At 41.7% G+C, this 25,071-nt stretch overlaps 1 protein-coding gene across 5 annotated transcripts in view; it reads left to right on the top strand.

The window, feature by feature from the left end:
* CDH20 (cadherin 20) overlaps nucleotides 1-25,071 on the top strand; it is a 211,398-nt gene that overhangs the window by 154,860 nt on the left and 31,467 nt on the right. For 4 of the 5 annotated variants that reach the window (XM_040478655.1, XM_040478656.1, XM_040478658.1 and 1 more), the window contains exons 2-6: nucleotides 2,580-2,979; nucleotides 11,179-11,473; nucleotides 11,990-12,109; nucleotides 14,766-14,933; nucleotides 19,524-19,711. In XM_040478655.1, the coding sequence (XP_040334589.1) occupies nucleotides 2,734-2,979; nucleotides 11,179-11,473; nucleotides 11,990-12,109; nucleotides 14,766-14,933; nucleotides 19,524-19,711 (1,017 nt within the window). In that variant the 5' untranslated portion in view covers nucleotides 2,580-2,733. The remainder of the gene's footprint in view (nucleotides 1-2,579; nucleotides 2,980-11,178; nucleotides 11,474-11,989; nucleotides 12,110-14,765; nucleotides 14,934-19,523; nucleotides 19,712-25,071) is intronic. The other variant, XM_040478657.1, reaches the window with a different exon arrangement.

Below are 25,071 nucleotides of genomic sequence, written 5' to 3'. Positions count from 1 at the left end.
TAACTGGCAAGAATGTATGCATGCGTAGTCTGTAAGAGATGAGAAAATATAAGGGATAGTATTTAAAATCCCTCAAAATTTCCTCAAATCTCATTCTGTCCAGAAAATTCAGCCAGTCCAAGCAGGCAAGGGGGCATCTACAAACCCCACACACAAACGCGTATGCACTTGGGCACTTAGAATTCAAAAGCAAGATGTTAAAACTAGCCAGAGAAAATACAAAATCATCAAAAATAATGCTTAGGCAAAATGTATACATGTGAAACACAGATATTAAAGGAAATAAATAAAGTGTGTGTGTGTATATGTGTGTGTGTGTGTGTGTGTGTGTGTGTGTGTGTGTGTGTACTGAGTTTAGTCTAACTTTGATAAATGCAATCCCAGAAAAGAATTTTTCTCTGTTCTACAGAATTTTCAAATAGCTAGCTGGTCCTTCATTAAGCTCCCTTATATGGAAAAAAAAATAATGTTGTTTATTAGAGAATTAGGCTGGGTCAGAATCTACTACCCCATAGTACTTATCCCAGATACAGAAATCTGAAATAATATATATACATTAAGTCCTTTCAAAATTATGGTCCAAAAAGTGCCCATGAAATATGGTTCAGGCTCAGTTTCATCGTTTTTACACACATGGTCGTTCAAATGTCAGCTGGCTCCCCAGCCATTTACAGAGTACGTTCGCCTACATTCTCTCAGCTGACAGATCCTCAGGGTAGTCCTGTGGAGTAGGTACAATTATGCCTCCCTACTTAATAGGAGGAACGGAGGTTTACAGAGTGAATAAGTCAGAGGTAATGAAAATACCACCAGGGGCTGAAGTATCAGACGCTTAATCTAATGCTCTCTGGGGAAGTTACACATGGGTTTGTGCTTCACAACACATGGAATAATCCCCTTGTGATGACGCATCACAGTATTCTGGTGATAGCTTTTTGGGGTCATGCCCTTCAGTCCATCTTTTAAGTCCCTAAAACAGCATAGCTGTTTCTCACCAATCTTTGTTCATTAACCCATCTCCTCGGGTTAAGACTCCTTCTTCCAGAACAAGACTCCTTCTTCCCTGGAACTGGGTTTCTGCCTATCTGTCCAAAGAGGAAACCGCTAATACTTGGTGAGCAACCTTCTAACACACCATTGTTCTTTATTAACAAACACGTCGCCTTAAATAAGGTACACCTAGCTTGCTTTTTTTTACTTAACAGTCAATCTGCCTTTCAAGCTAGAACTTGAGGCATAGCCTCCCATTCTATTACAGAAATTCCCTGGTCTCCCCCAGCTTGTCCTCTTTATCGGTTCTCTCTGAAGTGATTTCTTACACAGAAATGAAATGGCATATTGTGTGAAATGATTATAAGATATCTTTTTAATTCTTTTGTTCATTTCAACAGTGAGTATTTGAGAGGTCACTAAAATGAGTTCTGATGACAGGCAGAAGGTGGTAATTGAGATGGCATCAATGCGTTCATTTTAAACCACTTGCAGAAATGGAGCATTGTTTAGCTTCATGGGTCGGAAATCCCCAAATACACACATTTGTTCTGAGATGATGACAGCAGTTCTCCACATCAACAGTGAAAATATTAAGCCCTCAGAAGTTACTTTGGTTGTGCTGACAGAGTGGTGGAAGGGCTATGCCATTTCATGACACCCAGCCAAAGTCAAGGAAGAAAAGGTTGATGAGGTCATAGCCCAGGAGTGAGGTCACCAGCTAATCTGACTTCATAGCAACAGAAGAAGTCTGACTGATGAAAAGGTGTCCCCAGGGCAGAAGTCAACATCCCTTTGTCTAAATGACTCTTTCAGATCAGGAAAAAAATGTGTTGGCTAGCCTCTCTTCACATGCCCACAGACGCATGTGACTAATGGCACTTTTAAAGTCTGGTGTGAGTGATATAATGATTAACTGGCCGTTCAAATCCTAGAAAGGTCACATTAGCAGCCCCTCTCAGTGCTTCAGAGCCAAAGCAGTAGAGTGTGAAACTCAGATTCCACCAGGAGGTCAGAGAATGATTAGAGTCAGAAAGGGATCTGTAGCTGCCTGTAAATGAAGTCCAAGATTCCTAATATTATCGATAACACGGGGTAGACACAAGATAATTGTGGGTGGCAAAAAAAGATAGTTAGATTTGCTTTTGGTTTTTTAATGAGCCAAGAAAAGCAGTTGGGCTAATGAAAATATTAGTTATTAGCTGTAAATTTTGGAAGCGAACGCTATTTTTAAGAGTTTAGGAGGCTGCCTGATCATAAATATTTCAAAGAGCGCACTATTAATTCAAGCCAATCAATAATACAGCATATCCCTCCAACTATGATATCAATGAGAAGAAATTTATTCACCAGTTTTATTCCCACTGAAATCCATATCCAAAGGCTTGCGATTGATTATAGCTAGATAGGTTGTCTTCTTTTTATTAAAATATTATTTGTTACTCAAACATTTCTAAAGCAATAACATGTTATGACTCTTTAATTCATGGAGTAGAGAACGGAATATTTACTGACATTTCTTGAAAACTTGCTATAAGCCCACAGGAAAGAACTGACATCATCACAGTGTGTTCTCCTTCACTTGACAGGAAGTCAACTTCAAGCAGATTGACTTGAATCGGGATCTCATTTGAGAAGCCTAAGTGTCCGGTAAACTGTAGTAGTTATTTTTTATTTGGAAAACCCTCAAGTTCCAGTGGCTTTATCATCCTGTACTTTACTTTCTGAAAACCTGGCAATCCCATGTGGACTTCTGGTAGAATGAGCAATGCAAAGAGCTGGCTGGGACTTGGCATGTCCTTGTACTTCTGGGGACTGATGGACCTTACGACCACCGTTCTCTCCGGCACGCCAACACCACCATGCAAATTAGAAGCGCTCCTGTCAGATAAGCCACAGTCACACTCGCGGACAAAGAGGAGCTGGGTTTGGAATCAGTTTTTTGTTCTGGAAGAGTACACTGGAACTGACCCTTTGTATGTCGGCAAGGTAAGAATGGCCACACAGACACATTATCAGGGTTCTGAATATTGAAAGAGAGTATGAATATGAACTGAATATGAAAAGGTCACCGAGCCCATGTTTGGGTCCTGAGAACAATTTTACCTAGCGGTATGTTACTTGACAGCTAGTTGAAATCTAATTTTTGCTTTGTCAGATACCAGTCAGGAAAGGAAAGATTTCTCACCTTGTTCATATGTCTGTTCTAAGTGGGAAAAAACAAAGAATTGGATTTTGGAGGAAAAGCCTGGGACCCTGCGAGAAACATTCGAGTCCCAACAGAGGCAGCAGCAGCCTGGGGAATAACAGGATGGGGAAGAAACTGGGAAATGCAAAGGGAGGAGTGGAGGGAGGGTTTTTTTTTTTTACTTTGCTTTGTTTTGGTTTTTTTTTTTTTTTTTTTTTTTTCAAAGCATTTCCACAGGTATTGCCTGGGGCCTAAATTTAATGGAAAAAAAAAAAAAAGAATAAAACATTCTTCATTTCAGAAGATCCTAGCATGCGCTTTAGAATAGTTGGAGACAATCAATGAATATATTTATAAACTTTACACTCGAATTCCCTTGATTTATCTATCATCATTTCATTTTTAATCCAGGCTTTCTCCTGTGTTTACTTTATTTGGATGCTAATCAGAGACCATTTTGTGAAAGCAACCAAGTGAGAGAAAAGGGGAAACAAGGACCTAATTAGAAAATAAATAATTCATTCAAATGATAACTTAAACACTTGTTTAGCACAGAGGCTAAGAATGTGGGTGGGCTTCAGAGTCAAACACATGTGGGTTCAAAACCCAGCTTTACCAACTGCTTCCGGAGTGACTCTGGACAGGACACAAAGCCCCATTAGCCTCTGTTTCCTCAAACATCAAATGGGGATAATAAAAGAACTACTACTTCCCAAGAGTTGTCTCTTTCCTCAACTCCCACCCACTTGTGGATTCAGATCTGACTTCTGTCTGCTGCATTAAAGTTGTGTCTTCAGTGCCCCCAAGGACCTCCCTACTACCAAATCCTGTGGTTTCATATTATGGAACTGCCCGACACAGCCTCAGACGCTGCCCACTAGTCCTTCCTTCTTGACTCACTTTTCTCTCTCTGCCTCATGATCGTCACAATCCCATTTTCCTTCCTTCCTCCTCAGCCTCTTTGCTGGTCTTCTCCCTTCATCTGACACCCTCCATTAGTGGTCCATCTCGTCAGCTTTGCCTGGGCTCTCTTCTCTACCCACATTCATGCTCTGGATGGATCTGCCACGCCCTATGATTTTCAACACCACCTCTAAACCAATGAATCCAAAACCTCTATCTCTGGCTCAGACCGCTCGTCTGGGCTTCAGACTCATAAACCCCACTGCACACGTGATAGCTCTCCATTTATGGCTCAAAGCCCTCCCAAACGTGGCATATCCGCTAAGGAATTCTTGGTTTTCTTCCCAAATCGAGTCTGCCCACCCCTGGCATCTTCCCTATGTTCGCACTGCCATCACTCAGTTTGTAAAACCTTTCTCTTGCCCCCCACATGCTCTCCACCGGCAAACTGTCAGTCCCTTGCCAAAACATATCCCCAAATCCTTCATTCCTCCTCCCTCCACTTCCCCTGTCGCCTCTCACCTTTGCAAATGCCTAGACTCCCAACCAGTTTCCGCACCTCCACCCACACTTTCTTCCAATCCAATCTCCACACATGAGAGTCAGACCATGTCCCTCTTCTTCCATCCTTCAATGTCCTCCCATTGTACTCTGAATCATCCAGACTCCTCCCCATGGCTGCCATGGCTATTCCTCTCTGACCCAGCCTGCCTCCTGGCCTCCTGCCACACTGCAGGCCACTCTTTCTTTCCCTTGGTCTCATGTTCCAGAGACATAGCTTCCTGGTACTTCCTACAACTTGCCAAGCTTTGCCTTATTGTTCCATAATAAAAATTCTTCCTCTGGCTTCTTTGGTGGTTGGCTTCTCCTCGCTCTTCAGGGCTCATTTTGAATCTAGGTCTTTCTTGACCATTCTCTAAGGTAGGCCCCTTGGTCAGGCTCTCTCACTACCATTATTTTTTTCAGACCTCTAATCACAACCCACAATATCTCATTCATGTGTTTATTGACAGGAGCATTGTCTGAAACCTTTGGACTAGACTCTAATAAGGGCAAGGACATTGCTCCCATTTTATCCCCAAGGCCTAACACAGCACCTGTCACATAGAAGGTACTCAAAAAGACATTTAATAAGTGAATACCTCATGACACAGTAAGGGTTAAACAAGCTAATACATGTAAAGTGCTTAGCACAGTACTTGGTCCAGAGTAAGATCTTCACAACCATGACTCTATAGCAGTAGTGGTAAGGATAGTGGTGGTAATAGCGGTAGGCAGGGATTTCGTCACAGGAACTCAGTAGCTCAGGATGCATACACCTAGTGCAGCTGCAAATCTCTTAGCCTCAAAATCTGTGGCTTTGACTTTCTTTCTCTCCATCCCTCATGCACAACCAGTCACCACATCCTGTCAGCATCTCCTTGCCAGTTTCTCTCAGAGTCACCTCATCCTCTCCAGGCTCTGTCATTACTGTGGTCCCTCTGCTCCTCATGATTAGATTAACTAAGCAGCCACTGCCCATCTCCCTGTAGAGAGGATCTTCCCATTCCTCCCCCCAGGACTCAGGACATTCATCTCCTTGAAGCACCCTTTCCATCATGTCACTCCTCTGATTAAGAAAGCGTTGTGGCTCCAGTGCTTATCAGAGCTCTTAGCATATAGTTCAAGGGCTTGCAGAAAATGAGTCCTTCTCCCTTACCCGGCCCTCCCCCATGATTTCTCAAATCTAGTCCCGATCCCAGTCACGCCGGTCTCCTTACTGACCCTGACACACACACCTAGGGCATCTGTCCCTACCTCAGACGTGTACTCAGGCTACTTCCCTGCCCAGGACACACAATCACCAGCTCTCTGCTGAATTACGTTCAGATTTCTCAGAGCCCTAGCTTAAAAGCCACTGCCACCATGAACACATCTTCTATCTATTCAGAATTCCAAAGGCTTCTAGCTACTCATTATTCGTAAAATATTTCTTCCAACTAGACATACATGGCTACTGCTAAAGTAAGTTTCGGAAAACACATTTGTATTCAGTAGTTGCTTTGTGTGCATGTACAGTCTAGAGCCCCCTTCCCTTCTCCCGTGGGTGGAAACGGAGATGCCATCTGTAGCCTTCCCTACGCTTCTCCAACCCTGAGCACCCAGCACAGAGCTGGACATATAAAACTACAGAAAGACGAGGGCACCTAACGTTTTACCGGGCTTCCACAGGACCACGTGCCAGGCACAGTCACACAGAGCAGGTCACTTAACCATCAGAACAATGCTGTGAGGCGAGTATGATTCACCACTTTCTGATACTCAGCCGACCGAACACGGCTCAGAGAGGTTATGCTTACTGCCCCCAGTTACAAAGAAGGAAACAGGAAATCTGACACTGAAGCCACGGGTTTTCCTTTTCACTGCCCTGAGATTTGGCCCTAAGAAATACACACAAGAGTCGATGGCGTTAGGGTGACACCAGGAATCCAAGCAAGCCTGACTGCTTCCTGCCGCTGGGAATGCTTGGCTGTGTAGCACCCTCGAGTACTCATGATTAGTGCCCACCCTTTCCTAACTACCCCAACCCAGGACACAGGACACCCTGCGTGCATCTCTTCAGCCACCTTGTTCAACCAACACTGCGCAGCCACTGAAGTGGGGTGTGACCTCCACATTTTATATTCACTTACCCAGGCACTTCCCTCCGCCCTCACTTTGTTATGAAAGAGAATTCATCCACTTTCACTCCCTCTCCCCCCAGGGGCATTCAGTTTGTCACCTTGAGCTCTGGAAGATGTCTGTTTAGAGAGCCTGCCTGAGTGTTTGCCTATTTCAGAAGGAGTATGGCAACAATTACTGGCTGTAATTGGTATGGCCTTATAAAACCCACACTGGGCTTTCCAGGGACAAGGTAGTGTCAAGTTAAAGCTAGATTATATTGACACATGCAAAGACGGGGATGCAGAGAGCCTGTGCCTGGGCACGACGCTGCGGTTCCAAGGCATGCTGAGGTCCACAGCTCCACAGCAGCTGTCTGACCACAAAGTGGAAGCACTACTGCATTCCTGGAATTGTACAAGGCACTATGAAAGACGACCAAAAAAGAGTGAAAATCACCCTTGATTTTAAAATCCTAAATCAACCAAGATTTGTCACAATCTACATGGACTGCCCATCATTCACTACTCCTTTAGCTGAACTGAAGCATTACGAGGGTAAGTAGGATATCCACCTGTCTTATTCTGCCTGGATTTGGGGGAGAAGAATGTTCTCCCAAGATGTGCATGAGCATGTGCTGCCAACTCCATTCCAGAAGCTCCTTACCTTCTTCAGAAGAGCTGGCGCTCAGACAGTGTTAGTTGAATTAGATATGGTGAAACGGAAAACACATTTTTAGTACACTGCCAATCTGCTGAGTGACTTCGGGGAAAGCCGTCAACGTCTCATGTTTGCCACGGTCGCAACCAAACGTGTCTTCTACGGCTGGTAAACCCTAATATTAAATGCGCACTACCAAGCTGCTCCGGAAGCTGGGGTCTCTCGGCTCTGTGTTCACCTTACCATACTCCACACGGTGATGTCAGGACGCAGACTTTTCCCGACCAGCTACCCCTTGGGTTCTGACTGTACAACGTACTGGAGGGAGAACCAGAGGCAGGAAGAGGGAGAAGGGACTTGTTCCTGGAAGCCAGCAAATGGCTCCAGTTCCTGGATGCTTCCCCCACCCCCAGCACAGCACCAGCCTCGCCACACCCCCTCAACAATAGCAGCACGACTGGATGGCACACCCTTCTCAGAAATCAGAGTCGGAAGTCTGAGAGAAGTGCGTGATAGAGGCACGTCCACTGAGCTCCTGAAGCCCCAGCCCCAGGCGGCCGCGCTCCCTCCTCGGATGCCTCAGGCCCAGCCTCCTCCAAACATCTAGATTCCAGAAGCGCCAACTGCTGCCCTCTGTTCCCCCAGCCAGAGGGACGCTAGCTGTTTCCTGGAATTTCTTTCTCTCTCTCTCTCTCTCTCTCTCTCTCTCTCTCTCTCTCTCTCTCCAATACTTCCATGTTCCCTTTTTGCCTTTTCAATCCTCAATATTAAATTCACTCTGCGAACATAACTTGTTTAGGTTTTGTTCCCTGACTGGATCCTGAACTGATACAATGATATTCCTCAGAAAACAGTTCTGTGTAAGCAGATTCTGGTCCCTTTCATAGCTGGTCCCCATCTCTTCCTGTTCACGAGAGGCTCATCATGCCTCTTGTTCCTTCCTCCCTCCCTCTCTCCTCTCCCTCTTGCACACGGGCTCACACACACACACAGAAGCTACCTGCAAGATGCTTGCTAGCTCTTCTGGGACAAAGGGAACAAGATCCCACAAAATGCTTTAAACCTAACCCTGTACGCTACATGCCCCATTCGATACACTTGTACTGAGCATTTGCTGCATGTGAGAACCCACACTGCGATGAAAGCCACATGGTTCCCGCCTTCAAGGAACCTACCATACAGAGTTCCTCAAATTCTTCTCCCAGCACTGACAAAAACAGAGAACAGATCTGAGGTTCAGCCCAGATTATACTGACCTCAGCCAGCCAGATGGCTCCTAAGGAACTAGAACCCCCTGCAGCAGCGATGATGTTAGTCTTCTGTTATTTATTAAGCTCTCCCCACAGGCAGAACACTTATGTTTGGCCTATAATGATAGAGAGCATGCTTAGTTTTTTTTTAAGGACCATAAAACTTTTTAGATAATACGCAGAACACCTCAAAACAGTCCTGTGTACTTCATGTCAGATATTCTTTTCTTTTCCCCCTAAATAATCTGCCATGCCCTAAATGAACCTATCTCATTCTAAGTAAATGTTCTATGTCACATGCCTTAAGATTACATGTCTTGGGGCGCCTGGGTGGCGCAGTCGGTTGGGCGTCCGACTTCAGCCAGGTCGCGATCTCGCGGTCCGTGAGTTCGAGCCCCGCGTCGGGCTCTGGGCTGATGGCTCAGAGCCTGGAGCCTGTTTCCGATTCTGTGTCTCCCTCTCTCTCTGCTCCTCCCCCGTTCATGCTCTGTCTCTCTCTGTCCCAAAAATAAATAAAACGTTGAAAAAAAAAAATTAAAAAAAAAAAAGATTACATGTCTTAAAACATATATACTCAGCAACTTTTTTTAAGTTAAAAAACATCCTGAGGTCCTTGTCCTCCTTCGCCCAATTCCATCCCTTTGCCTGGAAACATAGCTCCCGATGGAATGGATTTTCATTTCTTTGTGGCCAGGTCCCAACAAAATGGCTTTCTATTCTACACAATAAGAGCTGGCCACCTCTTTTTTTTTTTTTTTTTAACTGCATTATTAGAAGATTCGGATTGCAAAAAATAATACTGTATACGGTATGAGGAAACGTGAGAATTGCATATTCTAAATCGAATTCTTGAAGTAGAAAAAAAATCCACAGCTATTTTTTCAGTCAATTTTATTCTCTTACTTCTCTTCTCTAGATAAGACACAGCTGAATTCTTCTAGGCGGCAAAACAGTTGCCTGCATGATTTGGCCGTGAGTCAATCTGAGATCACCTCAGAGCCAGCCACAACCTCCAAACCCACCCTTGCCTTAAGATGCCGTGAATATATTTTCAGGTGTTCTCCTGGTTTCTGTGCCACCTAATCCTCAGAGTAACACTGTCCCAGCAATGCTTCAGGTAGCCTTCTGCAGCTTTTACTGTTAGACTGTGCATAATAAAAAAGCCAACAGGTGGTTTCAGCCGTCTCTGCTAAACTCTTGAAGATTTGAAGGAAGCAGAGAAGATTTGGGGCTGTTAAGACCCTTTTCTCTGTGCACATCACCATTACTATCATCATCATAATCGGCCCCATTTGTAGCGCTCCTATTATGGGAAAGACAGTGTGCCAGGTGCTTTACATCCATTAATTTCTAATGATCCCAACAACCCTTCAAAGTAAGTATTAATGATGTTCTCCACATTTATAATATCAGAAATTTGAGACTAACAAACATCCAGTACTTTGTCAAGGGCCCTCAATTTATAACCGCCTTCGTGTTTTAGACCCCATTTATCTGCCCCACTAGCTTAAGCGTAACACCGGGTTGCCTGATTTATAAACTAAATCTCTGAACTGTGCAAAGTGCTAAAACCCAGGCAACCACAGACCTAGTGGCAGCCTCCTTCAGAGAGAAACTCTTATTATATGATAACACAAAATTCCAGGATTCTTGCCATAGAACTATATCTGTAATTACAGATGCAGAAGAAACGTCTTTCTAGGCCTACTATGAATACAGGGCCCCGGACTCCTTTTGAGAGTGCATCAGTCATTACAGACAGAGTAATCCAGTAGAAAACACAGTTGGATGGGCAGATAAAAGCATGTCCCCATCCACATACAGATTTGAGTGGTTCAAGGACAAGCCCAGGAAACGGTCCCACCAAAGAGAGATACATTCATGCAAATAATAACCACCTCTGGTAAACCCATGTTGACACCTGAAACACAAGCACTCATACTCCTACCGAATGCAATTACTGGATTAGGACCACAGCATCAGAGAGTTTCAAGAGTCCCTGGAAGTCACTTACAATTTCCAGTACAGTGGCCACAGCCTATCTTTAAATCAGTTCATCAGTTTTTCAGGCAACTTGAATCATCAGCAGGTTTTTGAAACTCAAAAACTTAATTTATGTCAAAAACTTTACTTTTAAATATTAGGCTTGTTCATTTTTTTCTTAAGTGGAAAAGCTAGGTTCCTCCTTATGATACTTGCTTCTACTCTCATGCTGGGCGCCTATACTTCCAGAACTCCTGTTTTCTAGACTTCTCAGGGAACAGAACCTAAAGATACAGTGGTAAGTCTAGGATACTGAATGTGATATGGAAAAACTTTACTTACTCATCAGTCTGTATTTGCTCCTTGATACAATCATGTTCAACGTATGGTAATTCTCTGTAGATCAACATTTTAAACACTTGAGTGAAAAAAAAAATTACTACTGTTTGAAAAGAGGTCATAAGTTTGGACCAAACTGACAATCCATTTATTTCCAACACTATTTATTCCAACATTATTTCATATCCATAATGAGATTTCAAGTTTCTCTGTTTGTTTCCCCAGCTCCATTCAGACATGGACAGAGGGGATGGATCCATCAAATACATCCTCTCAGGAGAAGGTGCAGGCATCGTGTTTACCATCGACGATACCACTGGAGACATCCACGCCATTCAGAGGCTTGATCGAGAGGAAAGGGCCCAGTACACTTTAAGGGCTCAAGCCCTGGACAGGAGAACAGGCAGGCCTATGGAGCCGGAGTCTGAGTTCATCATCAAAATCCAAGACATCAATGACAATGAGCCCAAGTTCCTGGATGGACCTTATGTCGCCACTGTGCCAGAAATGTCACCAGTGGGTAAGGTGGAGAGTCACTGATTCTCACAAAAAGCAGTTCTACAGAAGATCGCCCTCTTTATACCCAGAAAGAGAGAATGTGCACAACAGCTCACAAAGTATAAAACTGGACCAAAAATGATAACCAAGTCCTTAGGCAGGAAACTACACAGACACTGAAATCAGTCATATTAAAAAATAATAGTAATAATAAGCCTAGCATGGTTATTTGGCTCTGATTCTTAAAAGACAGATGATAGACGGATACATGTTTGGTTCATGAGGAAGAAGCATTTTGGTATTATCAAAAGAGCAATGAAGAACCCAAAGGCTGTGTTCCTCTTGCTGGTTACTAAGAATTTAAAACACAAATAACTCTTGTCCCACTAGAGAGGCACCAGATAGGAGTTATGGAAACCTGACCTCAAAAGGGATGCTCCCAAAGAAACAAACGTAACGATTCCAAATGCCCGTTCCGGACTGCATCCGGCCTTTAGCAATTCAACTTGAACAGGTTTCCATCATCTCTCTTCCTCAGGGACCTCTGTCATCCAGGTGACAGCCACAGATGCTGATGATCCAACCTACGGCAACAGTGCCCGGGTAGTATACAGCATTCTCCAGGGCCAGCCATATTTTTCTGTGGACTCCAAAACAGGTATCTGATGCAAGTTGTGGGAGGTGGTTGCTTTATTCCCTATTAATTTATAACTGCTGCTTACGGCAAACTCAACTCTCCTTTTCAAGGACTCTCTAGGGACCGTATAAAACAAAGGAGATTGTTTACAAGCTTTAGGATTAAGACAGGAAACCAGCACTGCCCCGGTGGGTAAGAGCAGGGCTACGTATAGACAGTATACCAAATGTGACTGGAGAGGCCAGAAAGCCTGCCTACACAAAGGTATAGCCTCACTAGCCTTCAATAACTCCTACAGCTGAATTTATCCCCAGGGAATATCTTTTATCTCTCCAGAAAGACCTGAGAGGATTGACACATTAACCTGAGCTTGCTAGAGAACTAGGATCATTGATTTTGAAACTATGAAGAGCCTTAGGGGAATCATCCAGTCCATCACTGGTCACTTAACAGATAAGGAAATTGAGAACTGAGACCTAACAAAGTACTTCTATTTAGAGATATGTCCCCTGGCATGTGGTTTGATGTTCTTCCCACTGAGCCACCCTGCACTAAGCAGAAAACACGGCCAGAATAAATGGATGCTGGGACGCACAGGTTTTGTTGAGGCGGGGGAAAGAGCACAGAGCATGAGATGTGGCCCCCCAAAAGGCAGGTACTGAGTGGGAAGCTCTAGCAGGGGGGACAGCATAAAGAACTGGATGGGTAAGGAGGAATGTGGCAGAAAAGACAGAAGTTTGGTTTTGTTTTTCTGTTTTGTTTCAGTTCTACCTGAGAGTTTTGACTACAGAATTTGTTTTATCATTATCTTGCACTTGTGCCAATCTTTCTTCCTTTTAAAACACTTTCACAGACATTACCATATTTGGGCCTCCCATTATTCTTGTGAACTCATGAAACACGAGTGCGCCATTATTCCCATTTTACATACCAGAAAATTGAAGACCTAAGAGTAATTAACAAGGAACTTGAGTGAAGAAACTTACAGTCACAGAGGTAGAGTCAATGGTGAACACTCAGTCACCTCTCCATTTGAAAAAAAAAAAAATACATTTCCATTAGCAACCTGATAGAATTTTTTTTTCCAGAAGTCCTAAGGGGAACCAGGCATTCAGAAAATTATATCATAAAAGTAGAAAGTGAAGGAGTATAAATTAGTAGGAGGAAAGAAAAAAGGTTGCAGTGAGGGACTTCTATAAAACAGTAACTTTAACAATTCTACAAATGGGGGGGGGGGGTAGTGAGGAGATGCCCACAGGGAAGAAAAATACAGAAGAAGAGGGTAATGTGTCCTTTATATCCTAAGAGGAACCTTACATTATTTTGACAGCTCCCAGGGGGTATCTTTAGTGTTAAGGTCAAAAATACATGAAAAGATAGTTATTGCTGTACCCATTGGGCATTTTAAAAAAGGAAAATGCTGCATATTTCACTTAAGAATGTTGTTACTATAATGCAATATATACACTACAGGAGTAAACTGGAGACAGGTTTGTGGTTCCCAATGTCTTCTGTTTGCATGCAAAAGGTCTATTTAGCCCAGGGTCATGCTGTAAACTTGCAGTAAACAAGCCTTTAATCTTTGCCTAGAGTGCTAGAGAAGTCAACTTTTCTAAGTAGCAGGGCTAAAAGGGAGATAAAACATTACAGCACATCCTCCGCAGGATCAAAACAACACATTTCACTGGATTTTGATTTAGACCCCTCTTCTTAAATGGCACTGTATCATCACAATGTGATGCTGCTCCTCACTGTCTGGGGAAGTTCGTCCCTTACGCATGTTAAAAATGAACAACCCAACAGAGCATCTTTCATGTCCCAGCTCACAGAAATCAGTGAAGCACAGAGGTAAGCAGAATGTAACAAAACCAAATGGATATATAAGAAAAGAAAGCGTATCAGAATTCCAAACCTGCTTACAGGTATAGGGGAGGCAGGGAAAAGCAGACTAGGAGTGAGCTGCCTAAAGAAAAGTCATTCACACTACAAAGGCTCTAAGGGCTGAAGAAAGAGCAAGCTGAAAGAGGGAAATCTAAAATCACAGATTTGCAGACATATGAGGCTTTGTTTTCCAGACGCAAAGCCCCAGTTTTCTCTGGTAAGACAGAGACCCCTGAAATCGGCCCAGACTGCAAGTCCCTAACTCTGTTGGAGAACACTGCTGCCACCTCCTGTTCTCTCCCGGTAATGCTGCCAAAGGAAATGGGCTCTGAGCTCTTCCTGAGGGAACAGGGCCTACTCACCAATTGTTTAATTAAGCACAGCATTTTTTTGAAGCTAGACTCCTGACCTCAAGTTTAATAAAACACAGATGACTTGCATCTCGACTCTAGATATTAACAATGCACAAGGGAGAAACCTAGAAGCCCATCTTAAACACTGCATTTGTGGTTTTATTTTTAAAAACAAAATCTTAGGGCAACTGGGTGGCTCAGTCGGTTAAGTATCTGACTCGGTTTCACCTCAGGTCATGATCTCACAGTTCGGTTCGTGGGACTGAGCCTGTTCCCGTTGACAGTGCAGAGCCTGCTTGGGATTCCCTCTCTCCCTCTCTCTCTCTGCCCCCGCCCCCACTCGTGTGTGCACGCGCACAAGAGCTCTCTCTCTCTCTCTCAAAAAATAAACAAAACTTTAAAAAAAAAATAAAAATGAAAACAAAATCTTTTCTGCCCTGCAGGTGTCATTAGGACAGCTCTCATGAACATGGACCGAGAAGCCAAAGAATACTATGAAGTGATTATCCAAGCCAAGGACATGGGAGGGCAGCTTGGAGGGTTAGCTGGGACCACAACGGTCAACATCACCCTCTCAGATGTCAATGATAACCCACCCCGCTTTCCCCAGAGTGAGTACCTAACCAATGAGAGTATAGATCTCAGGCCAGAGGGATGCACCTATTACAGAAATGAAAGAAAAAGGGCAGTCTGAGTTCCTCCTTAAGTTCAATTATCCATGGGTTCCCTTCATACATTTATTGTGCAATTCTCACATAAACATTTCCCTTCTGGGTCCCAACATCCCATGGCACTATACCAATGTTTCTCACTTTTTTCATTATCACCTCTCTCTGGAGCTCTTCTAAACTTTTTTTTTTTCCTTGATCGTCATGCCCTGCACCCTGCCCCACAAAATTAAATAGTAAGGAATAAGATTTTGTTGGATAGGGGTGAACTTTAGAAAGCTACAAACCACTGTAGCATCTAACATTATTTTTTTCAGATCTCCCCCTTCCCCGAACCATTGTTTGTCCCCTAGGAGACAATACTGCCCTGTTGAGAATGCACACAGAGAAACTAAGCCAAAACTGTAGGTGAACACATAGCAGCCTAACTACTTAACCAGTCAACTCACAAGAGTACCAAGTACCTGCTTTGCAATGGCACCGGCCATGAGGGATACAAGATACCTGAGATCCAGTTGCTGCCCCCTTGAAGCTTAAAATTCAGCTGGGGAGTACATATTCTAAACTCATCGGAAGTTAACCAACAAGTAGATTTGCCATGCCAGTTGAGTAGTGCAGAATGAAACTTTCACAATGAACTAAGAAGCCTTCACAGAAGGATGATACCTCAACAGGGGACTGAAACATATAAAAGATTTAAATAGAAAGAAAGGAGGACATTCCAGAAGGGGGAAGCCATTCAGTCATTCAAAAAAATATTTGTTTTGGGCACCATCTAGGTATGGGACATAGAGCGGTTTACAAAACAAACAAAATCTCTGCTTTCCTACAGCTCATTCGAGTAGAATCAAAATGTAAGGGAAAAGATATATACATATATGTGTGTGTGTGTATATATATATATATATATATCTACAACAGAAAGACCTGGAAATAAAGTAGGGAACGGAATTTTATGTTCAAAGACCGCCTAAAAGTGGAGACGTGCTCTTCAGTGTTTCAAATGTGTTATATTTCTAAAGGAAGTCACTGAAAAGTTTTTGAGCAAGACAGAGACATAAAAGAAGGCTAATCTGACAGCCAGGTACAGGAGGGGTTGGCAAAAGTGGAGGCCAGAAGCTGGGGAACCTGTCAGGGGGCTTTTACAATGGTCGAGATTTGACCTAATAGGGACTTAAAGAAACAGCAGAAGGACTGGAGTGGGACTAACAAGAAAACATGGATTTCTGTCTCCTGATTTCCTGGCTGAAGGAAACATGGCAGAGGGTGGAGTCAAAGATGACTACGATGTTTTAAGTCTGGGTGACAGGGAGAAGAATCATAGTACTGATGGAAATAGAGGATGCATAATGGAACCAGTGGCAGGGAAGGAGGAAGACAAATACGGATTTGAATATGAAGTGACAGCAGGACAATCTGATTGAATGTCCTTAAGGAAGGTGGAAATACAGAGCTGTAACTGTGGAATGGAGCCCAGCAATGGAGAAGGGAATTTGAGAATCAGATGCCTAAAGGGAGCCGTTGGAGAAATGAGAATTCCAGGTGAAAGCACCCACAATTCCAGGTGAAAGACTTGACCAGGGAAATCAGGTTTAAAAAAAAAAAAAAAAAAAAAAAACTAAACTAAACTAAAACCAGAGTCAAGCCAGACTAGTAGCTGAGTAGCTATATTCTGAATCAGACAGACCAAGTGAGCCATCTCCTTTATCTCTGAAAGATAGGAGAAGTTCAAATACTCACATACAACTGGTGTACACAAAGACCCCCATGAGATTTTATGAAACAGAAAGGCAGAACACTAGGTAAGAATTTCACGAATGGCACAAGCAAGTAGGCTGAGAAGCTGCCTGGCTCTACCATACTGAAGAGCAGTGCATCGTGGAACAGTTTGTGAAATGCCATATGGATTGGTTTCTTACTGCTTTGCTGATTCTGTGGGTTCTATCTTTATTACTTCACGAATGGCTCATATTGCACACTATAGATTATATACACTGTATATATATGTACACTATAGATACTATTTATACTATATATATACTATATATATACTATATATATATTATAGATTCTTGAACATCCTTAAACTACCCTATTTGGCTTTTTAAATTTAACACTAGAGGGTATCTCCAATGAAAACAGGGCAAAAAACCACATTATTATGTAGCTCCTAAGTGTGTGAATTTGGACAAACCGCAGGAAACTCCTATCACCCCAAACCTGCCAACTTCACAACGGCCTCACCCAACACAACGAGAACCAGGGTTTTAGTCCTGCCCCACAAGCCAACATCTTAACACCCATTCTAAAGCAAACATTTTGAGTTGTCACTTTTTCAGAATAATGGAGAATCCAGCGTAGAGTAAAAGCATGGACTATGTTGCACAGAAGATGAAATGTAAATACATAAAAGTAATCGTCATTAGGGTGCCTGGGTGGCCTAGTCAGTTAAGCATCCAACTCCTGATCTCAGCTCAAGTCATGATCTCACAGTTCCTGGGTTTGAGCCCCGTGTCAGGCTCTGCACCATCAGCACAGGGCCTGCTTGGGATTTTCTCTCCCTCTCTCCCTCCACACTGAGCATGGAGTCTGATATAGGGCTTGATCCCACGACCCCAAGATCATGACCTGGAATGAAATCAAGAGCTAGATGCTCACCCGACTGAGCCACCCAGGCACCCCTTGACTGCTCATTTTAAAAATTCAATTTTCCTTCTTTCTTATAAATATTACCATAATTTGATCATGGGATGTTGACCAAATGACACAACTATTATTTTATATTGAGCAAGCTCAGTTACTTTTAACTGAACCAAATACAAAGGAATATCAAGATCTTAGGCTATTTATTTCTAATACAATCCATCATGTGTAGAAAGCTTACGTATATGCTTGTTTAAACACAGAACATGTAGCTTTCCTGGTGTGGGAAAAATACTTGTTAGTTTTTCCCAAAAGTTCTGCAATAATCCTCAACAACTTTGGAAGAGAATGGAAAGAGATCATGAAATCCAAGTGCCTGCCAGCTTAGTACAGAACTTAGCAATTTCCTGGCTCATATTTGCAAAGAACAGGCTTTATTTCTTTTCCTGTACAAGGGAGGGTGCTGTGAGCTGGCTGGGTGCTATCAACCTCCCCAAATCTTTGTGAAACTCAAGCCCTTACATCCCAGGCTTCCCTGTAGCTTGCCAATACATATTAGAATAAGAGACCATGAACATACTGAAAATGTGATTGTGTGATTTTCTTTGTTATTTAGTCAGTCACATTTTGATTGACAAAATAATGAAGAACGTCAAAAAGTTGAGCCCCAGAGAAGGTAAGTTAGTGAAGACACAACTCTTTGAAAATGAAAATGAACTAAATTTAATTGTGAATTCAAAATATCAAGTTGAAAAGGAGAACATTTCCAACTCTGAGATTCTCACAGATGTGACGACTTTTGGGATATTCTAACCTGGAACAAGAGAACAAGACACAACAGAGGTCTGCAGTGGGCAGGGCTGAGGGCAAGGACGCACTGATGGACAACACACGGAGCTGGAAGCTGGTCGTAGAGTAGCTGGAGCTGCTCTTTGTGGCTGTTCCTCATTTAGAGCTCACTGATCCCCACTAAATATGGGCAAGTGGACAGAGCTAGAAACTCCATATGCTGGCCAGGCCACGAAGGAAAACGTGGGCATTTCAAGTGTGAACAGAATAAATACATACTTTGCAATCCTATTTTTTCCTTTGTCAGAAGGAATTAACATTTGGGGAAATAGTTCATTAGGAGGGACCGAAAGATTGGAAAGCAAGATAATTCCTTCCACTCTGAAGGTAGAGTCACTGAGAGAAGAAATATTTTGGGGACACCTGGGTGGCTCAGTCAGTTAAGCGTCTGACTCGTGATTTTGGCTCAGATCATAATCCCACAGTTCATGGGTTCAGGCCCCGTGTTGGACTCTACACTGACAGTGTGATGCCTGCATGGGATTCTCTGTCCCTCTCTCTACCCTTCCCCCACTCTCAAAAATACAGAAACGTTAACAAGGGGGGTGGAGAAGAAATATCTTTGTTTTCATCTTGTCCTATTCTTTTTTTTTAATGTTCATTTATTTTTGAGAGACAGCATGAGTGGGGTAGGGACACGGGGGGGGGGGAGGGGGGGGGACAGAGGATCCGAAGCAGGCTCTGCTCAGACAGCAGCAAGCCTGATGTGGGGCTTGAACTCATGAACCATGAGATCATGACCTGCGCTGAAGTTGGACTCGCAACCAACTGAGCTGCCCAGGCACCCTTCATCCTGTCCTATTCTTAGGATTAGGTCAAGCTATTTTGGTCCCTCCTTATCAAACATCCAGTATAGACTATGACCTCATAATGTTTGCTCAGCCTGTCTGGATTTCAGTTTTTCCTCTGTAAAACTCAAGTTTTAATTCTTAAACCAGGAGGAAGGCATTTTGCCCAGCATGTCTGATATGATTTGACACTATTGAGGCATTTTTTATAGCAACAGATTACACGAATGCATGTTCTGACCTTTCTTCACAGAACATTATCAGATGAGTGTGTTGGAATCAGCTCCAGTTAGCTCCACTGTGGGTAGAGTATTTGCCAAGGACTTGGATGAGGGAATCAATGCAGAGATGAAATACACCATCGTGGATGGAGACGGCGCAGATGCCTTTGACATTAACACAGATCCCAATTTCCAAGTTGGCATCATAACTGTGAAGAAGGTAAGGCAACCCCTCTTTTCAAATCATGTTAATGGAGGCTGGGAATATATACGAGATCAGTAAGGGCTGTTACACTAGAGGTATGTAATGTTTTAAATCCTCGGACAAATGTTCTTTCCACTTGTTAAAAAAAAAAAAAAAAACCTCCTTTCGCTTACATGTAAACAATGGCTGTGTCATCATTTTACAGAGAGGGTACCATGTGATGATAAAAATATAATTATGTCATTTATCCTAAGTCATTACTTAATCACTTAAAAAAACTGTGGTAGCTTAATTCACTAATGATGTTAATGACTTGATCAATATTTACAGTTGAATAACACTCAGATTTCACTATTTTACACCATAAATAATAAAGCAAGCTATAATATTATTTATGAGTCAATAAATAACATGCAGAGATTTTTTAATTGCTACTCAAAGATCCACAGATGCTAATTAGGCTTGGAAAAGTTTTATCAAACATAGCTACTGAGTGGTATTATCACTTGAAATTCCTTTGCTTCACAAATTACCAAGTTTTCTGAATATCAGTTTTCTGAAAACCAATTTTTTCTGTGACATAAAGCACATATGGATATATCTGGGTGGAAAATAAAACCTTAAAAAACTGAAATTTTATCGTCCTAGTAGCTCTATATGTGATAAATTCAAAAACTCATTGATTTAATCTTCCATCTCCTCTACTTTAAATACATCTAAGAGGGGCGCCTGGGTGGCGCAGTCGGTTAAGCGTCCGACTTCAGCCAGGTCACGATCTCGCAGTCCGTGAGTTCGAGCCCCGCGTCAGGCTCTGGGCTGATGGCTCAGAGCCTGGAGCCTGTTTCCGATTCTGTGTCTCCCTCTCTCTCTGCCCCTCCCCTGTTCATGCTCTGTCTCTCTCTGTCGCAAAAATAAATAAACGTTGAAAAAATATATATATATTTAAAAAAAATACATCTAAGATATCTTATTTATTCAACAAATATTTGTCGAGCATCTACCTATGTGCCAGGTATCACTCTACACGCATCATGTAGACAGTAAGTAAAATAACTGAAAATATCTGCCTTTGTGGTGCTTACATTCTAAAAAGGGGAAGAAGATAGTTGAAATACTAAATAAATCAACCAAGTAATATAGTACTAGGAAGTGACAAATGCCACGGTGGGGAGGGGTAAAACAGAACAAAAGTGAGATCAGAAAAACCAACATGACTTTAAATTTAAATTGGGTGTTTGGGACTGGCTTCACAGACAAGCGACATTTATACAAAGATTTAAAGTGGGTAGAGTTACAGCACAGAGCTGGGCAGGTTGACAACGCACACCCCTGGGAGGTGCCCTACAAATGACTTCAGTGAGAACTATACACAGAGCCCTGCAGACAGGGAATGGGCATGGAAATGTTGTTCCAGGCAAAACCAGTGCCAAGGCCCAGAGATGGGCTCTGTCTAGTCTGTTTCAAAAGCAACAAAGGGGTTGATAAGGCTGAGTACAGGGGAAGACTAGTAGAGGAAAAAAGTCAGACCTATACGGTCTGACTTATAGGATCCTATAAAGAGTATAGGATCCTATAAAGAGTATAGGAACCTATACTCCTTATCCTATAGGATCTTACAGGCTACTCTAAGTACTTCTTCCTCTGAGTAAAGCAAGGAACACCTGGAGGACTTCAAAACATGTATGACATAACTGGACTTTCATTATAAGATAATTACTCTGTAGGCTGTGTGGAAAAAAGACCATAACAGGGAAGCAATAATCCAGGTAGAAGATGATGGTGGCTTGGCCTAGGGTAGTAGGAATGGAGGTGGTGAGATGCGGTCAGAATCTGGGTATAATCTGAAAGTAGAGCTAACGGGATTTCCTAACAGACTGAATGAGGATAAGAAAGAAAGAGAAGAGGGGCGCCTGGGTGGCGCAGTCGGTTAAGCGTCCGACTTCAGCCAGGTCACGATCTCGCGGTCCGTGAGTTTGAGCCCCGCGTCAGGCTCTGGGCTGATGGCTCAGAGCCTGGAGCCTGTTTCCGATTCTGTGTCTCCCTCTCTCTCTGCCCCTCCCCCGTTCATGCTCTGTCTCTCTCTGTCCCAAAAATAAACGTTTGAAAAAAAAATTTTTTTTTAATAAAAAAAAAAAGAAAGAAAGAGAAGAACCAACTGAGCAACAAGAACAGAGCTGCCTCTAACTGAGATGGGAGAGTCTGCAGGTAGAGAAGGCGGCAGGCAGGTGGTGACAAATACTGGGATTAAGTGTGGACCATCTCACCCAGATGGAGATGTGTCGTAGCTACTGGTTATAGGAATATGGAGTCTAGAGAAGAGTTCTGGGCTGGAAATATAAATTTGGGAGTCACAAGCATACCAATGCTGCTTAAAGCAAATCCAACAGAATGACATTCCAAGGGACTGGGCACATACGGAGAAGACAGTGAAATGAGCCCTATAGCACCCCAGCATGAAGAGGTCAGAGAGAAGGGCAAGGATAAGCAAGGAGACTTAGAAGGAGAGATCAGGGAAACAGGAGGAAAATCGAGGGAGTGTGGTACCCTGGAAGGTATTAAAAACTGTTTCCAGGAGAAGGGAAAGACAAATGCTGTTGAAGATCATGTAAGAACATTGAAAGCCAACCACAGGGAGATCATCGATGACCTTGACAAAAGCAACAAAGTCGTAACTTAGAATGGAGCACAAGTTAATAATGTCTTTAACGACAACTTTACTACACGCTATTCCAGAGTTGAATTAACACTGATTTAGAAGGGAAAAGTTCACGTTTGTCCTATATTTACATAAGCAATATACAAATACAGCAAAAGAACAGATGTATTCAGCATTCCACCAACCAGAAATCTTTATAAATCAGCACACGATGACCTCAAAACAGTAAAGTGCTGGTATTAACTTCAGAATAATCAAATAAACCTGGATGTAATTTAAATATTACAATTTTTTATTTTATTCTCATCCTTTGAGTTAATAACACATTAGAATTATAAAAGACGACTAAAAATGGTAATACCAATTTGGTATATGACATAAGATTAAGAACACTCCCCTATGATGTGGTATGCCTCAAGTAAAGAGTTAATAATACACTGCCTACCATGACTGGTAACTGTACACAAGGTAAATGCTCAAAGATTTAGAGAATTAGTTTCTTTAATGCAAAAATTTTCTTTAAAAAAATTAATCAGAAAAAGAGCTTTTGGCATTCCCCATATATTTTAAATTTCATTTTGTATCTTAAAATAATATATAAGATAACTCTAAATAATAATATATCAGTGCATTTTAAATTATTAGAATGTGGCTTAGACCTTATTATAGACCATTTATTTAAAAAAATACTAACTATTACAATTTTGTATCTGAAGGGAACCCCACAATATTGTTTCTCCAGCTCCCTTATGTGGAGAAAAGATTAAACTTTATAAGATAGACCACTATCTTTCACTGTCATTACTAAAACTATATCCATATTTAATCAAAATAGGCATCAGTTTTGCCAAGGTCACTTGGATTTCTCTTCTGAACTTAGGAGGTGATAGGAAATAGAATTAAAAAAGAGGTCAATAAGTTGGGTAGATGGACAAGTCAAATATAATAAATACTTTAGAGGCTATTGACTGCTCAGTCTGTACTTTTGGAACAACATTCACTCAGATGCCTGACCCACACCCATCTTCCTACTTTGTCATTAATAATGTCATATAAAAGTGAAACAGAAGTTCTGCTTTTGATTTATTTCCATAAGCCCTATTATTTGTCTAAAAAGCACATACTTTTTCAAAAAGAAAAATTAAGTTGAATTGATAGAATTGGGTCTTTATAAAACCACACTGATTACTACCCAGTATCTTGGGTCTTTTTGGCTTTTAAGTAATCAATCAATTGATTTCCAGTCTCTTAACTCAAATGCTTGAAAGATAACTTGAAACATATTTTTCAGATTGCTCTTTATTCTAGACGAGCGTGCCGTTATGCCCTACTCCGGTCTTCAGCATGTCTTCTATCTGCCAGCACACAACAAGCAATTGTTTGGAGCCCATTTTCCTCTTAAGCAGGCCACAAAAAGCAAAACTTCCATATTTCATCAAATCTAAGGTGCTCATGAAATGTAAATCACATCATTGTTTTATAAAAGAAAAAAAACTCTTGCACTTTAAAAAAGAAAAAAAAAACTCTTGCAATTCAAATGATACAATGCTTTCTTCTTCCTTATGGTTTTTTTTGGTAAAAAGCTCTTATTGACACAGATACATGTGCTTCACTAATATCAGAGTTACTCCCTGCTGTTGTTTCCAGGCCATTCTGCCCACACAACAATTTTTGTTTCATTGTCAAATCATAGTATAATCTTTCTGGAGACATTTTAGAAGGTAATAAAGTTCAACACATGTAGTCCCAACAATGTGCAGAACTCAGCTTAAATACATGCATGCTATCTCCTGCTGGGCCTAAAGCAACTATAAGATGCCATCAATTGGAGAAACAACTCTATTTCCAAAATGTCAAAATATGAAAAGATGCACACCTTAAAATCACTGAAATATTGTAACATAAAATCTGCGTATATTATCACCCAACTGGTACTTGTCAATACTCGTCAATACTTGAACTGAAAAACTTTTTTGCACTATTCAATGTAACATTTTTTGCTGCCTTTCAGGTTTTAGGCCCTTGCTAGGCACTGGGGAATAAAAATCTAATTCTTAGCCTTTGCCCTTGAGTTTGGTGAAAAGAACCAACACGGTCACATCTGTAAAACAAAGAAAGAAGAACTGTAATAAAAGAACCGCAAAACATGACAAAGTACTATAGGAACAGAGGAAGGAATAATTAATTCTGCTGAAGGAAAGTACATTACTATTTTGTGCCCAATTTTTGTGGTTCAATTTTCAAGAATATAATGGTTCTTCTTATGTGCTCTAAGTCTAGGAAATTTCTTGAATTTGGAACTTGGGTTCTAAGATTATTCTTCTTTGATTTACTATTATGACTGTGGAAATAAACAATTCTTTGATGTTAAAAAATAAGTACAAAAACTTTTCAAGACAAAAGTCAAACTCCTATATCAATTGTGAGCAACTTAAAGCTTAGGGTATTTCGGGCAATGCTTTCTTTCAATTTTAAATCATAAAATTATTTAAGTGAGGAGACAATCTTAATGTAATCATCACTGGGTAATTTATTTCCAAAAAAATTTTAGCAATAACTAAAAACTCACTTTAGTCCTTTCAACAGATAGTATTGGAACAACTGGATATCCATATGCAAGAGAAACCACTTTACTACCTCACAAAAACAAATTCAAAATGGATCATATACTTACCTAAACGTAATAAACTAAAACTATAAAATTTCTAAAAGGAAACAT

This window comes from Herpailurus yagouaroundi, unplaced genomic scaffold (assembly GCF_014898765.1).
Source record: "Herpailurus yagouaroundi ecotype Mexico unplaced genomic scaffold, PumYag 142, whole genome shotgun sequence".
Lineage (NCBI taxonomy): Eukaryota > Metazoa > Chordata > Mammalia > Carnivora > Felidae > Herpailurus > Herpailurus yagouaroundi.
The sequence above is the reverse complement of the archived record's forward strand: the minus strand, read 5'-3'. Positions and strand labels throughout refer to the sequence as shown.